General features: G+C 44.4%; 1 protein-coding gene across 2 annotated transcripts in view; it reads left to right on the top strand.

Moving 5' to 3' along the window:
- Positions 1-10,387, top strand: part of ITGB1 (integrin subunit beta 1) — a 44,304-nt gene extending 33,917 nt beyond the window's left edge. The window contains exons 14-16 of one of the 2 annotated variants that reach the window (XM_068146238.1): positions 143-375; positions 1,046-1,212; positions 9,103-10,387. In XM_068146238.1, coding sequence (XP_068002339.1) covers positions 143-375; positions 1,046-1,212; positions 9,103-9,168 — 466 coding nt within the window. In that variant the 3' untranslated portion in view covers positions 9,169-10,387. Of the gene's footprint in view, positions 1-142; positions 376-1,045; positions 1,213-3,361; positions 3,457-9,102 lie in introns of those variants that run through there. The other variant, XM_068146237.1, reaches the window with a different exon arrangement.
- Positions 10,388-15,704: the final 5,317 nt, after the last annotated feature.

Genomic DNA, 15,704 nt, shown 5'->3' with positions numbered 1-15,704 from the left:
TTCCCCCCCCCGGCCTTTACGACAGAAGGGTTAATTTCCTTGGTTTCCCACACACGCATTTTCTCTTTTGTTTTAGATTTTAATGCTAGAAATCTTTCCTGACCATATTCAAAGGCTTTGCTTCTGATTTGTACTTCCCCAGGGACTGTGTTCAGTGCAGAGCTTTTGATAAGGGAGAAAAGAAGGAAAGCTGTTCTCAGGAATGTATGTACTTCAACATGACACGGGTGGAAAACCGCGACAAGCTGCCGCAGCCTGGCCAGCCCGACCCACTCTCTCACTGCAAAGAGAAGGATGTGGATGACTGCTGGTTCTACTTCACCTATTCTGTCAACTCAAATGGTGAAGCCAATGTCCACGTGGTAGAGACCCCAGGTATGAACATGTTGCCTACTCTCCCTTCATCTTTGTGGTTAATTTGTGCAGTTGTCATATACTACCTGCTGATGTGTGTGTTAGAGGAGCTCAGAAAGAGGTACCTGTGCCTTGGGTGAGAGTTGTGGGTGCTGGAAGTTGAGTTGCTATAGACAAGCCTACATCTCTAGACCTAGTTTTTTCACAGAATGCTAGAGGTTGTAAGGAACCTCCAGAGAACAAGTCCAACTCCCTTGCCAGAGCAGGATCACCTAGGGCAGGCTGCAGAGGAATGCATCCAGGCAGGTTGCCCAGAGAGCTTGTGGAGTCTCCTTCTCTCTTGAGGCTTTCAAAACCCACCTGGATGTGTTCCCTCTGTGACCTGCCTTGGATGATCCTACTTTGGCAGGGCAGCTGGGCTAGATAATCTCTGGAGGTCCTTTCCAACCCCTACCTACCATTCTGTGATTGCCAAACGAAATGCAAACCAGAAGGATAAAAACAGGCTGGAATGTTACAGGATGTACAAATTCCCAGACTTCCATTATTTGAAAGGAAAACAGTATTGGCCTACCTCTGATAGGCCAAAACAGTGGCTTCAGTACAAAGTCAGATTTTGAAAGCCTCTCTCCATGTCCTCTGTTACCTTTGACATTTTGTAACATCACACTTCCCTCCCTTTGCTCCCTAGAGTGCCCCAGCGGCCCGGACATCATTCCCATTGTAGCTGGTGTGGTGGCTGGAATTGTTCTTATTGGACTTGCATTATTGTTGATTTGGAAACTGCTAATGATCATTCATGACAGAAGAGAATTTGCTAAATTTGAAAAGGAGAAGATGAATGCCAAGTGGGATACGGTAAGTCAAGAGGCTTTGATCTGTACAAAAACCACAGCAGCTGTGGAGGAACAGAAGCTTTTGGTTGGTGTTCACTTACCTTAAATGTTTCACATTGTATTCCTGCTGCTTGGCCTGTGGAGGGTCTGAAAGATCCTTAGCTTGGCCTGTGGAGGGTCTGAAAGATCCTTAGTTTGGCCTGTGGAGAATAGAATAGACCAGACCAGGCCGGAAGAGACCTTCAAGATCATTGTGTCCAACCTATATCCAACACCACCTAATCAACTAAACCATGCAACCAAGCACCCTATCAGGTCTCCTCCTGAACACCTCCAGTGATGGTGACTCCACCACCTCCTCAGCCAGCCCATTCCAATGGGCAATCACTCTCTCTGAGTAGAACTTATTCTGAACCTCCAGCCTAAACCTCCCCTGGTGTAGCTTGAGATTGTGTCCTCTTGTTCTGGTGCTGGTTGCCTGGGAGAAGAGACCAACCTCTGCCTGTCTACAACCTCCCTTAAGGCAGTTGCAGAGAGCAATAAGGTCACCCCTGAGTCTCCTCTAGGGAGGGACTGAAAGATGCTTATTTTTAGCTGACTTTAAAACATGTTATTTGTTACCACTAGGAGAAAAAAAAACCCCAAACAACAACCACAAAACCTCAATGAAAACCTCAAAACAAACAAAGAAGGCACAAAAAAACCCCCAACCAACCAAAAATAAAATTCTTTAGAAAGCAACAACAACAACAAAATAATAATACCATTTTTAAAAGAATTAAAAAAAACCCCAAACACAATCCCCAACTTTTTGAGAAGCACTTTTTGGGGCTAGAAAAGCAAGTGGGAGTTGGCAGCTGCACTAAAATTTGAGAGGGAGAAAAGGTGGTGATGACAGAATAGTTCAGCTTCGCAGTTCTCCCACACTTTGCACCATGTCATCAAAGTGGTTATTAGAAGGTGAGAGTCACTTTTGTATGAAGTCAAGTAGAAAAATGTACACTGACGAAAAGAGGCCTTGCAAATCCTCGGACAGGTTTTGGTGGGCAGTTCGAATAGAACAGAATAGGTTGGAAGAGACCTTCAAGATCATCACGTCCAACCTATCATCCAACACCACCTAATCAACTAACCCATGCAACCAAGCACCCTGTCAGGTCTCCTCCTGAACACCTCCAGCGATGGCAACTCCACCACCTCCCCAGGCAGCCCATTCCAAAGGGCAGTCACTCTCTCTGTGTAAAACGTCCTCCTGACCTCCAGCCTAAACCTCCCCTGGTGCAGCCTGAGACTGTGTCCTCTTGTTCTGGTGCTGGTTGCCTGGGAGAAGAGACCAACCTCTGCCTGGCTACAACTCCCCTTCAGGTAGTTGTAGACAGCAATCAGGTCACTCCTGAGTCTTCTGTTCTCCAGGCAAAGCAGCCCCAGCTCCCTCAGCCTCTCCTCACAGGGCTGTGTTCAAAGCCCCTCACCAACTTTGTTGCCCTTCTCTGGACTCGTTCCAGCAAGTCAACATCCTTCCTAAACTGAGGGGCCCAGAACTGGACACAGGACTCGAGGTGTGGCCTAACCAGTGCAGTGTACAGGGGCAGAATGACCTCCCTGCTCCTGCTGGCCACACTGTTCCTGATGCAGGCCAGGATGCCATTGGCCCTCCTGGCTACCTGGGCACACTGCAGGCTCATGTTCAGCCTACCATCAACCAGCACCCCCAGGTCCCTCTCTGCCTGGCCGCTCTCCAGCACTCTGATAATAGAATAGAATAGACCAGACCAGACAAAAGTGTAACTGGTACTGGTTTGTTGAAAACTTCCCAGCCCCTTGTCAACAGAAGTATGCAATAAAAATAAGCCTGTGGTCCACAGGCTTGCACAGGCCCCTGCAGATCACTGCCCCTGGGAAGCTCTAGGAATTTGCTGATCAAAACCCCCTCCACTACAGTCCTGTAGAGGCAAAACCCATGCATGCTCGATAAGAGAATAAAGAAACCTCCTAGGAAATCTTCTGGGTTTATTTAAGAAAATGAAATAATTCTGTGCTGAGGGGGAAAAAAAATGAATCACTAACCCTGTTCTTGATATAAAGCATGCTGATGATTTGTTTGGTGGTAGCTGAGAATGTTACTTGCCTCCTGTTGAACTATTGGACACTGACCATTTCTTTTACTTCAGCAAGAAAATCCAATATACAAGAGCCCTATTAACAATTTCAAGAACCCAAACTATGGACGTAAAGCTGGTCTCTAAGTCTCAGTTTGTATCTTCTTTCTTTTTCTTCCTTTTCTTTCCCCCCCTCCCCTTTGCATGTCACTTCAAACTCAACTGTGTGTCATAGTCACTTATCTCACAGTTTGAGTCTTCCTCTGTTTTATCTACTGCTGCTTTGATTCTGGGGTTGTGAAGAGTGTGGCTTGAAAACTGTTAATTTGTTTTGAGAGCAAGATTGCTTCCTTACTAACCACCAGTACTGCCTTAAACTATGAGTGTGGTTTTTGGGGGGGGTGGGGAGGGTCAATAGATGTGTGATAGAACAGCTGTTAGGATGGGAGAAGCTCTTTGGATTGTGGAGAGAGTCAGCACTTGGGGGAGGGTTTGTTTTCTGTTTCCTCAAATCAGCAGTCAGTTTGCTTCAATTTGTTATTTTTGCAGAGCTAGCTTAGATAGTCCTTAGATAAATCCCAGCCTATAAATATCACTGTTTTTATTAGAATAAGTCTGGGAACGTTCAGAGTAGCCTTACAGATTCTTCTTGGCTTTTTAAATGCTTTGGCTTATTAACCTAGTACAGAACTAGCCTGTATTTAGAGTGCAAAATCCACACTCTCTATTGATTTCATAATGAATTTTGCATCTTATTTTTCCATCCATACTTCTACTGAAACTTTGGCAATATTAGAGACCTTGTAGCCCAGCCAATCTGAGGTTATTCAGACAAAAAACATACTAATGTGAGAAGAGGAAATGTTCTTGTCCTCTCTAGATGTGTTTCCCCTCAGTTTCTTAGTCCCCTACCCGAAGACCTCATCTCTGTTTGGAAATGCTGATTTCACACCTACAACACAAGGGGAAACCCCAGCATCTAGAAGAGCAAGTCAGTCAACCAGAAGTGATGCATAGGTATCTTCTGTATACTGAGGCTCTACTTTCTTGAACACTTCAGGGTGTTCTTGGGACCACAGGGAAGGAGGAGGAGCTGAGAAAGCAATGAGAAAGGGAGTGCAAGATGAGGAATAGGTGTCAAAGATGTTGGGAGAGGGAAATAGATCAGAGGAATGAAGAAGCTGGGAAGGCAACACCTCCCTGCAAATATCCACAGGCTTTTTTCTTGAGCCAGTTGAAGGGGCAGACCTGTACCTCTAATTTATTGTCTGCCATCTCCCTTCTTTCAGTGTTGTACTTAAAAGATTTTTTTTGTAAAGGAAATATGAGGGAAGAAAACAATAATTAACAGTATTTATGGTCTTGTCTGCCCTCACTGTGGCAACAACTCCAAGTACTTTGCCCAGCATTCTGAGCCCTTGGTGAAATATACTTTCCTTTTCTCTTTGCAATCATTTCACTTTTCAGTGTGTCCAAAATTGATTGTAAAAATGTTCCTGTTGCTTGCTACACCGACCACATTCACCTCCTTTCCATTTTTCCTCTCAGAATCTATTGCTCTGGGGATGAAATAGAGTTCTTGTTCCTTTCTAATATTCCACTTAATCCTTCTGGTTAAGGCTCTGTTCCCTTCTTTTCTGCTGTCACTTAGTTGTGCACTTTGTTGCATGCAGGCCAAGCATTTAACAAACCATACTGTGTGTAACTTCTGTGCTCTCTTCCTTTGCCCTATGACTCTTTTCGGGATCAAAGCTTCTTAGTGCTGCCGTTTCTCCTCAAAATGTCCCTCTTGCAGAAAGATTTTCTTATTGATTGACTTCTGCCTTTTTGTTTCACTAAAACTTTGAAGGATTGGAGGGTTTTTTGAACCATGACTTAATCATTTTGGATATTCACAAAAATAGCAGAATTCTGGGGAGAGGGAGAGATGGGTTCAGCTGTAGAGGCCAGCAAAAAGGAGATCAGTATTGACAGAGTAGAATCATAGAATATAGAATCAACAAGGTTGGAAAAGACCTCAAAGATCATCAAGTCCAACCTGTCACCTAAGACCTCATGACTACCAGACCAAGTGCCACATCTGATCCCCTCTTGAACACCTCCAGGGATGGTGACTCCACCATCTCCCTGAGCAGCCCATTCCAATGGCTAACAACTCTCTCTGTGAAGAACTTTCTCTTCACCTTGAGCCTAAACTTCCCCTGGGGTAGCTTGAGACTGTGTCCTCTCATTCTGGTGCTGGTTGCCTGGGAGAACCAACCCCCTCCTGGCTACAACCTCCCTTCAGGTAGTTGTAGACAGCAATAAGGTCTCCCCTGAGCCTCCTCTTCTCCAGGCTAAACAATCCCAGCTCCCTCAACCTGTCCTCATAGGTGACACACAGGAAGAACAGTACTGAATAGCAGGCAGCTGCTTGCCTCTAGTCCTCCAGTCATGGTAGATGATGTCCTGTGTCATCTATGCTGCCCTTAACCTTGGCCTTTGCTTCATCCTCAGATGCAACTGCCACATTTTTGGGTTGACAGGTGATTTGGTTCAGATTACTGTAAAGTTACTAATGAGAGCTGAAAATGGTAAGAACCAGCTCTTGAATGATATATGGATGAGTTTAAATATTCTAGAGTGCAGTTTCTTGCAGTGGCTTGGGACTTAAACCCACTAAAAAGGTAGCTTCTCTGTAGAGAAAAATGGAAGGAGAATCAGACAAGGTGATAAGCTCATCTTTACACAAGCCTGGACCGAACTGTTAGCCCCTGAAAGCCCAGTCTAGCTGCAAATGAATACTGTAGCAAGAGCATGGCTCTGGATTCTCTGCTGAAGGTGCTTTCTAAAAGTACCTGCATCTGTATTTGGATGTATCTCACTCAGGCTTGTGTGGAATTAACTGTTTGGGTTTGGGGTTTGGTTTTTTTCCGTTTGTGTGTGTGTGGTGGTTTCCTTGACAAGAGCATATGGCAAATGTATTTGCCCTAACTTTGCATGCTGAAAGTGGCATAAAGAAAACTTGCTCCTTGAAAACCAGCAGCAGCTGTCTGAACCAGCAGGTTTGGAATATCATGGTTTAGTGGCCAGTTAAAAACCTGGAATGCTGCTGATCTCTGAAAGTTGCCATGTGCCAGCTCTGAGGGGCCCTAAGTGAACTGAAGGTCATGTTGGACTACTGGATGTTTATTTACTACTACTATGTTAGTTTTAATGATAAGCTGTCTGTAGAAGACCTCTCCAAGCCAGAGCTGAGACTCAGTGCTTGAGTGTGGCTGGAAAAGCTCCAGGGCTGTCAGTGCCTAACAGAAGAGAGCAGGGAAGGAGCTGCAAATCCATTGGGTGCCTGTGCTGTGGTGTAGGCAGAAGAGCCCCTAGAGCTCTTTGGCTGATCAGACATAAGGTTAAGCTGAGTCCTTCTGTGTGGTGACTAAATCTCCATTGTTTGTAATTGGAACTAAGAGACTCAACTGCCATGGGGAGGCACCAAGTTAAGTGCCTCATTCAGTGACCTAAATGCCACCCAGTGCTTCTGGCAGTTCTTGGGAACATGAAATGCAAGTACAAGGGAGGACAGCAGAGTGTTTGAGTGTCTGTGTAAACAGGGCTCATGCTATGTAAAGAGCATGTAAATTTCCAATTCTGCCTTCTCTTCAAGAAGAATTCTAATGAAAAATGTACAATTTGATTGTGCTGATTGCCTTTGAAACCTGATTCTAAATTTGACCTATTTGCACGAGCAGCAGCCTGCAAATTTCCACGTTTAGTCCTAACCTTTAGACCAATTCCTACACTATCTGACAGAAGTGATCTGGCTTTCACAAACAAGCAGATGTAAACATTCCCCTCCCTGTGTGTGCTGGGAGTGATCTGTTGTGTAAAATTCAAGGTTAAAAGCCCAGTGAAGCAAATATTACCTAATGCCTTGCCTTTGAAAGCTGTACACTATCTCCTAGCCTCATATGATAGAGCCTGTTAAGCTCACAGACTTTCTCTGCATCACAGACTTCACTGAGTTGCAGTTTTCAGATAAAAGCTTGTGAAGGAGACAAGCAATCTGTATTGCCAAGAACTTTGAAGCATAATGAGGTACTCCAGTTACAGATTAAATCCCTCATCCCTGGATTTTTTTTACTGTTTCATTTACATCTTAACTCTTGCAAAGCTTTTTATTAAAACCACTGAGAGGGAAGGAGGGTGAATTTTGCCTTGATTGATTTGCCACAAACACTCTTTCCATGATTTAAATAAGACTTCAAAATCTTCACTCCTCATCCCTTTTGAAACCAGTAGCTGATACACCATTAATCCAGACAGTTTGGCTGGGCACTGGTAGAAGGAGCATAGCCAGCACTGGACACCTCGGTTCCCCTCCAGCTCAGGACAGGTGACATTCATTCATCTCAACATCTGAGTCAGCAGACAACCTTGATTCTGTTATCCAGCAATCCAGGTTCTGGCTGGACTTGAGAGACTAGGTTGAAGCCTCCCAAGTCTAGGTGGGATTGGACGTGCCTCATTGCTCTTTGCATGTAGAGAAGCTGGCTTCAAGGAGAAGTAACCCATTTTCTGTGAAAGAAACCATGGCAGACAGGCAGAATGCCAGCCAATGGCCTACTTTAGCAGCTGGTGTTGGTTTAGACCAGTTACTTGCTCTATACCAGGTCTTGCAACAAACTTCCCAGGACCTGTGATCTGAAAATCTCACACCCAGTGGGTTTCTTGCTCTCCTGCTCACCCTTTGGCACATCCTGTGGTGTTCCCAGTAGATTTTTCCCAGTCTGGAAGAGCAGGCACAACTAGTGTTTGTGTCTGGTGGGAGCATTTCCTTTAACTGACTATAGGAAACATGCTTTAACCTGAAATATTTTAAATGCTGTGTAATTTAATAGAGTCCAATTGAATTAATATGGTGGTATAGGCCATGTGAGAGTGGGAGAGAGAGATTCCCTTACTGCTGCTCAAGGCCAGATCTGGTTCTGGCCAGAACTGCCCTCAGGCTGACAACTGCACAGGAGCCTTTTCTCCTGATGAGATGGATCTATTGATTCTGAGTTCAAACTGTTCATCTTAGGTGTGCAAGGATGCCATAAGTGGAGTAAAATTTATTGAGACAAACAAAGGAAACCTGGGGGGAAAAATGGTTAACGTGAAGGTTTTGAAATCCCAGCAAGAGAGATGCAAGCAGTTGTTCTGGGGCCATTTCTCCTGTCAGTAGAAATCACATTTTAATTGCAGCATTTGCACCTGTACAGAAGTTCCTTAGTTCTAACTGTGCATTTTGTGCCTGGGGGGGTTGAGAGGACCTGCAGGAACAAAATGAGAATGGCAAGTACTGGGTGTTCAGAACTCTGAATGTGCTTTATCAGAATCCTACAGGCCTTTCCCCTTTGTTTCTACAATTCAGTTCTGAGACACGAGAAGCTCTGTAAGTGTTTATTGCAGCAGCAGGTGGCCTCTGGCCAGCCATGGTTTCAAGCAATCTGGTTAAGGGGCCTGTTCCTCTCTTAAATCTCTTTGGCTGCAGACCCCTGAGTTGATGTCTCAGCCCTGAGATGACCACCACTGAAGGCTCAGCCACCCTGAAGGAAATCTGTGGTGCAAACTGAACAGGATTGTGCCCTAACCCTTTGCTTTCTTAGCTGAGCATGCCTTTGTTCCAGTGGCTAGACGGAAAGCTATAGTTTGCCTTCGGCTGTTTGTGTGTACAAACAAAACCCGAATGTGTCCTTTCTTAAGCTAATTCCTTAGGCTAGCTGCTGCACTTCTCACAGAAAACTGCTTTCCTCAGCTCTTCCAACGTTAACAGCAATCTGTTTTTCTCTTTCTAGGGTGAAAATCCTATTTACAAGAGTGCAGTGACAACCGTGGTCAATCCTAAATATGAGGGAAAATGAACACTCCTTGTATAACTTCACAACACTGTATGCAGCATAGCAATTTTTTGTAGTCACAGTAAGATAGATTTAGGGGCAAACTGCAGTGATTTTACTAATTCATTACATATAGGTTTGTTTTCCTGTGCAGGTTTTGAAAATGTACCATATGTAATTTTGGTTTTTCTTCTTTTTGTAACTTTTTTGGGGTTGTTTTTTGTTTTTGTTTTCATTGCAAATGAATTCAGTGCCAGAGGTCTGACAAAAAAAACAAACAAACTTGAGACTGTGTAGCCTTGTCAGCAAAAGGTCACCTGGTGCCTTTTTGACCTTTTCCCCCTCCCGTGCTGTGAATCCAGGTTCTTCTGCAGGGTGTGATACTGCTGTGGCACAGCTGGGAGGGAAAAGGGTTAAAGCAATCAGCATGAGGGCTCTGCCTAGCCATTTAGTATTAAACTTTTTGTAGCTTTACAGGGAAATCAGGGCTTGAGTTTGCAGGTTGAATGAAACTCATGTAGCATGGAGCTGGTGGTTAATTGGTCTTCTGCTTGCTGGGTGTATGGTAAGTTGGGGAAGTTGGGAGGGAGCGGCGGAAAAGACTGAAAGCGGGTGCATACTTATTGTTCACTTTTAAGTTGCTTACTGTCAGGATCTGGCTCACATGAAAAGGGTTGGAGAAGAATGTTAAGAAGGAAGAAAAAAACAAAGCTTTAAACCACGTGCCATTACTGAAAAAGTTGCTGACTGGTGACTTTGCTTAGTTTGCCTTTGTGAATTCAAGCCCTGGGTGGCAGTATCATGAAGTACCTTAACCAAGACATCCTCAGAACACATAAGGGCCTTATGTCACAGGGTGTTTTATTCTGTCCTGTTTCCTTGGTTGAAAGCCTGGTGCTTTGTCACCCTTCTAATGCTCCTCACAGGTTTGGTTGCGACTCTTTTTGTAATATTTTTATATCGACACAAGCTTTTCTTTGGCCTTGTGCCTTGTTTTGTTTTGGTTTGGTTTGTTTTTCGAGCAGTCTTAGCTGTAAATTTGCCTTTCCCCTGTAGCTAAGATTGCATAGTTTGTCATGTGACACCATTCTCAACATGTGCCATGTATATTTGCCTTTGACCATCCAGACTGCATCATAGTCATCTTCTTGTTTTAAGTGCCTTTTTATTTTAACAGATGTTCACTTTTTACAGTGCTATTACTGAAGTTATTTATTAAATAAAAGTACCTTAAAATACTGAAGTCTTGTCTCTTTATCCTCTAGTTGACACAGTTTAGAATCACCAAGGTAGGAAGAGACCTCAAAGATCATCAAGTCCAACCTGTCACCACAGACCTCATGACTAAACCATGGCACCAAGTGCCTCGTCCAGTCCCCTTTTGAACACTCCAGGGATGGTGACTCCACCACCTCCCTGGGCAGCACATTCCAATGGCTAACAGCTCCCTCTGTGAAGAACTTTCTCCTCACCTCGAGCCTAAACTTCTCCTGGTGCAGCTTGAGACTGTGTCCTCTTGTTCTGGTGCTGGTTGCCTAGGAGAAGAGACCAACCCCCTCCTGGCTACAACCACCCTTCAGGTAGTTGTAGACCTGAGACCTGTGTCTGTTTGGGCAAGAGGTAATAATAGATTATGTAAGAATCTTAGAGGGGTTTGGGTTGGAAGGGACCTCCAAAGGGCATCTAATCCAAACCCCCTGCAGTCAGGGTGACATCCTGGGACATCTTGGACCCCCTGGGACATCCTCTGCTAGATCAGGTTGCTCAGAGCCCTGTTGAGCCTGACCTTGAATATCTTTAGGGATGGGGCCTCCACTACATCCCTGGGCAACCTCTTCCAGTGTTCTAGACAGATGATGAAAAGCACTGTGAAACCTGGATGCACTTTAGGAAGGTAAGATTATCTTTGGAAAAAAAAAAACCAAAACTTGGTATTTCAGGTTATCCTGAGAAGCTGTGGGAATCTGATTTAAAGCCCCTTTTAACTTCCATCTGAGGGCAGAAGGAACCTGGCTTCATGAAATGCAAGGGAGGCATCAACAGAGAGGTTGGGCTCTGTGTGTCTATGTCTCTCTGAGGGAAACAGCTGGAGCCAAGAGGAACCAAGGGCCAGTTTGAGGTGGATATGGTTGTCTCAGGCCAGTTACTGGAGAGGTCCACAGTGTGTTGGGGTAAGCAGGTGAGTACATCAATGTGTGCAAGGCAGGGAGGTTTACAGCAGATGCTGCAGCAGTGGAGAGCAGAGATCTAAGGAGTAGCTGCTGGATGGTCCAAGTGTCTGAGCCCATCCCTGGGAGCAGTGGGCACTGCATGCCTTATTTCCCACTCCCATTCCTCCATTCTGATCAGCTGGGAAGGCGAAGGAGAGGAGGCCATGGGTCCTGTTCATAGTGCTGTGAGTGCTGTTTCCTGTCTGTGGTGCTCTGTGTGTCCTGTACGTGTCGGGGGGGGGTGGGGGTCTGTGGTTTGCCTGCAGATGCTTACAGCAGATCCTGCTGAAGCTCACCACAGGTTGGATCTGGGGACACAGCTGCTGCAAAGACTACAGAAATCATTCAAGCTGGAGCATCAGTGAAATATTCTAGAGAGAAATAAACAGAAGGAATAGCAGCAAACTGCCAAGAGCCAGTTAAGAAGGCTTCAGGAACTCAAGGATGGTGCCAGATCTCATTGCCATAGGAACAGAAAATGGCTAACGTACATAGCCTCTTAAAAATTGGGACTAGCTCCATTACAACCCTCTGGAAATTTCCCACTGTTTCAAGCATAACTATAAATTAGCATTAGCTGTGCAGACAGCTCCTTCATCAGCTCATTTATTCAGTACCTTTATGAGACAGTCTTCAGTTCACAAATATGTAATCAGCTAATGCATATGCAGACTGGAACATTACCTCTGCCCTTGTAGTACAAAATTTTCAGTCCAACAGGTTTAATTAATTTTTTTCCCTCTTGTTCTGAAATAGCCCAGCAGTTCCTTCAGAATTCAATAAACCTCAGCATCTCACATACATTAGTCCAAACCCCCTTTCTAACCAAGTTCTTCCTGCTCTCAGAAAAATCTCAAATGATCTCCAGAGATATTCTCAGAATGTACAGCCTACCCACAATTTTATACTGAAAGGGTTTCTTGTACCTACAACGTTTTATCACCAAATTTTCATTTCAAGTTTATATATTAAATTCCACTAGCCCCCAGAACAAGGGCAGATAGCTATTAAATTAAGAGTTGTGCTTAGATATAAACCATATTCCAGCTGACAGCTTGAAGCATAACACTGGTTTTGGAGGCTTGTAAAACCGAGACAGCTGCAGCTGAGTCGAGAAGACAAGTCCAGCCTCTCAGAAGTGTTCTGCAGCTGCAGCAGAGCCACAGGGCAGAACACAGCAATGGCTACAGTAAAGGGGGAAAAAAAGAACACAAAGGAAAAGCTCTGCCTTCTGTGCTTTAGAGCAAAGCTCCTCAGGAACTGGGCTGCAACATTACAAAAACATATTTTTTAACTTACTGAGAAGGTAAATTGGATGAATGTTAAAAAAATGACTGAACACACACTGTTGTCAAGTGGATTCTGTGAAAGAGAGCTAACCTCTTGCCAAAAATTTGCCCTATCTTTACTCCCCAAACCTAAACTTTCTGGGTAGTCAGGTGCATAATCTCAGGACACTTTCAAAGTTTTCCCCTCACATTGTTTTTAATACAACCCCCCCAACATCCATTTTGGGATCCTGCTTTACTCCCCATCATCTTCCCCTGTTTCTGCAAAGGGAAGTGGCCCTTTCAATCCTAATGACACCTTTATAAATACCCTTTACATTTGCTCCTGTCCCTTCGCTCAACACTATCCCCTCTGAAACTGTCCTCCCCTGAAACTATCACACCCTCTGAATTCCTCCACCATCTCTCTTTACATTTCCCAATATTCTTTTTAAGTGTCCATGTGACCTAAGGAAGTACTGAAATAAGGATACAAGGGGCTGTTCCCTTTTGCAAAGGAAAAAGGGGTGCAAGCTGTCATTCACATCCTGGGCTGCAGCAGAAGTGTGACCAGCAAGTTGACAGGGGTGATTATCCCCAGCTGGTTTGTTCTCACGAGACCCTTTGGCATCCATGTGTTCAGGTCTGGGGTTCCCAGCATAAGGAGGACATGGATGAGTGTTTGAGCAGGTCCAGAGGAAGCCCACAATGATGATCAGCGGGATGAAACAGCTCTGCGATGACAAAAGCCTGAGGCAGTTGTGGTTGTTCAGCCTGGAGAAGGCTCCAGGGAGATCTTACAGCAACCTTCCAGTACCTAAGCAGGGCCTACAAGAATGCTGGAAAGGGGCTCTTTCTCTTTACAGGGGTGTGCAGTGATGTGAGAAAGGGCAATGTCTTTAAACTGAAAGAGGGTAGATTTAGATTAAATGTAAGGCAGAAGTTCTTCCCTTTGAGGATGGTGAGTCACTGGAACAGCTTGCCCAGAGAAGCTGTGGATGCCTCATCCCTGGAAGTGCCAGATTGGATGGGACTTTAAGCAGCCAGATCTAGTGGCAGGTGTCCCTGCCCATGGCAGGGGGGTTGGAACTAGGTGATCTTTAAGGTCCCTTCCAATCCAAACCACTTTATGAGTCTAGGAGTTTATAAATCTACATCTCAAAGCCCATATATCTATTAAACCCTCTTTTAGGTAAGCAATAGCTAGTTACCAAGCTGAAGGAATATCTGAGCTAGTTTTAAATGAGCCAGGTATTGACAGAATTCAGCTAGCATTAGTGAAAGAACACCAGCAACAGTGGCACTGAGCTTCTTGGCAGGATGTATTTGTTCATGCACAAGTGTATGCATTTGTGGATAAATATTCTTCCTGTTCTTCTGTTCTCTCTTAACATATTCTCTCATTAAGCTTTATGCTTGTTTCTATTTTGTACATTCTGCCAGTATTCCCAGTCTTGTTTAATTTGTTTGGCAGTCTGTCATCTCAATATCAAATAATGCAAAGGCTTTTAGCCCATTTGCATTTCAGTTCCTCTTAAAATAATCCTACTTTCCATGGTGTCTCCAGTAACTTCCACTAATGACTGTTTCTTCGTCTTGAGGCCAACAGCGGTTAGAGCAGCAACACTTTTTGACTGAGTTCATATGAGGTGTTAAAGTAAATTAAGCAGGGACCTAAATAATAGAATACAGCTCTCTACATTTATTCTGCACTTGCCAGGACTTGTCTATTTCACTGTCTTCAAAAGCTTCTTTGTCTTTCAGATCTTCTTTACCTGATGACAGCTTAGCAAGCACGCTGTGCACAAGCTCGACTGTTTTCTTCCTGAAGATAAAAGCTACTCAGAAAGATGTTCAACAGAGAAAACATCTAAACAGTGTCTGCTGCTTTTCCTCTGGAAACTGGCACACAGTCTTTTCTCAAACAAGTGAAGTCTGTAACTCTTAAGAATTAGTCTTTATTGCCTTTCTTGCTGCAGGTGTGTGTTTTCCATGCACTTTCACTCAGCAGTGAAGACAATGTATGTTCCAGTGAGGAATGTATGTTCTATGTCTCAGAGAGTATCCCCAAACCTTTTCCTACATGTGTCAGTTTGCTTTTGGTAAGCTAATCAGTAGACACATTGCTCTGTCTGTGTGCACAGGACAGAACCAGAGACATGACCTGCGTACCTGCCACCAGCCAGAGCATGTGGAGGGAGAACTGGGCTGGAGAGAGATGGCAGAATAAAATCCATTTTTGATCTTTTTTTACCCCCCAAAAAAGTAAATAAGGAGCTGACAAATGTCTTGTGACAATTGCAAACTAGGTGCAGAAGGTCACATTTCAAATGTGAAAGAATGACATCAAGGTAAGAAACTGCCAGAAACATATGTTGAGGTTACCCAGTCCTGAGAGAAATTACAAGAGATTTTCAACAGCAGCAGAAGTGTACAGAGAACAGTCACCACACTCACTTGCAAGAGTTGCCCATCAGGTGGAGCTGGCAAGAAGACAAACAACTAAACAGTTTAGGTAGCAACAACTACCATTCTCAACCCTCATAGCTGTAGGAGACACTCTACAAGAGCTTCAAAGCAATATGAATTTTAAAATCTCTAGTTTGTCATAGAATCACAGAATGGCTTAGGTTGGAATGGACCTCAAAGCTCATCTTCTCCAACCTCCCTGCCATGGGCAGGGAAACCTTTCAACCAGACTCAGTTGCTCAAGGCCTCATCCACCCTGGCTTTGAACACCTCCAGGGAGGTGGCATCCACAGCCTCCCTAGGCAACATATTCCAGTCCCACAGCCCCTGTGCTGAAGACTTTCTTCCTAAGATCCAGTCAAACCCTACTATCCCCCAGTTTCAAACCATTCCCCCTTGCCCTATTGCTAGACACCCTTAGGAAAAGTCTCTCTCCAACCTTCCTGTGGGATCCCTCCAGTTTTATATGACTTATTTTGGTGCTTGTTTTTTTCATTCCATTAAATCTAGTAGACACAAAAACCCATTTTGTTCCTTCAATAAACTGATTTTCCTTCAAGTTTTGGTACAGCACTTAAAGGAATTAAAGTCTTGGCCTTTTAAACAATGAACT

Source organism: Melanerpes formicivorus, unplaced genomic scaffold, assembly GCF_026170545.1.
Source record: "Melanerpes formicivorus ecotype bairdi unplaced genomic scaffold, bMelFor1.0.p_v2 SCAF_13, whole genome shotgun sequence".
Classification (NCBI taxonomy): domain Eukaryota; kingdom Metazoa; phylum Chordata; class Aves; order Piciformes; family Picidae; genus Melanerpes; species Melanerpes formicivorus.
Note: the sequence above shows the minus strand (reverse complement) of the source record. Positions and strands in the feature narration are given on the sequence as shown.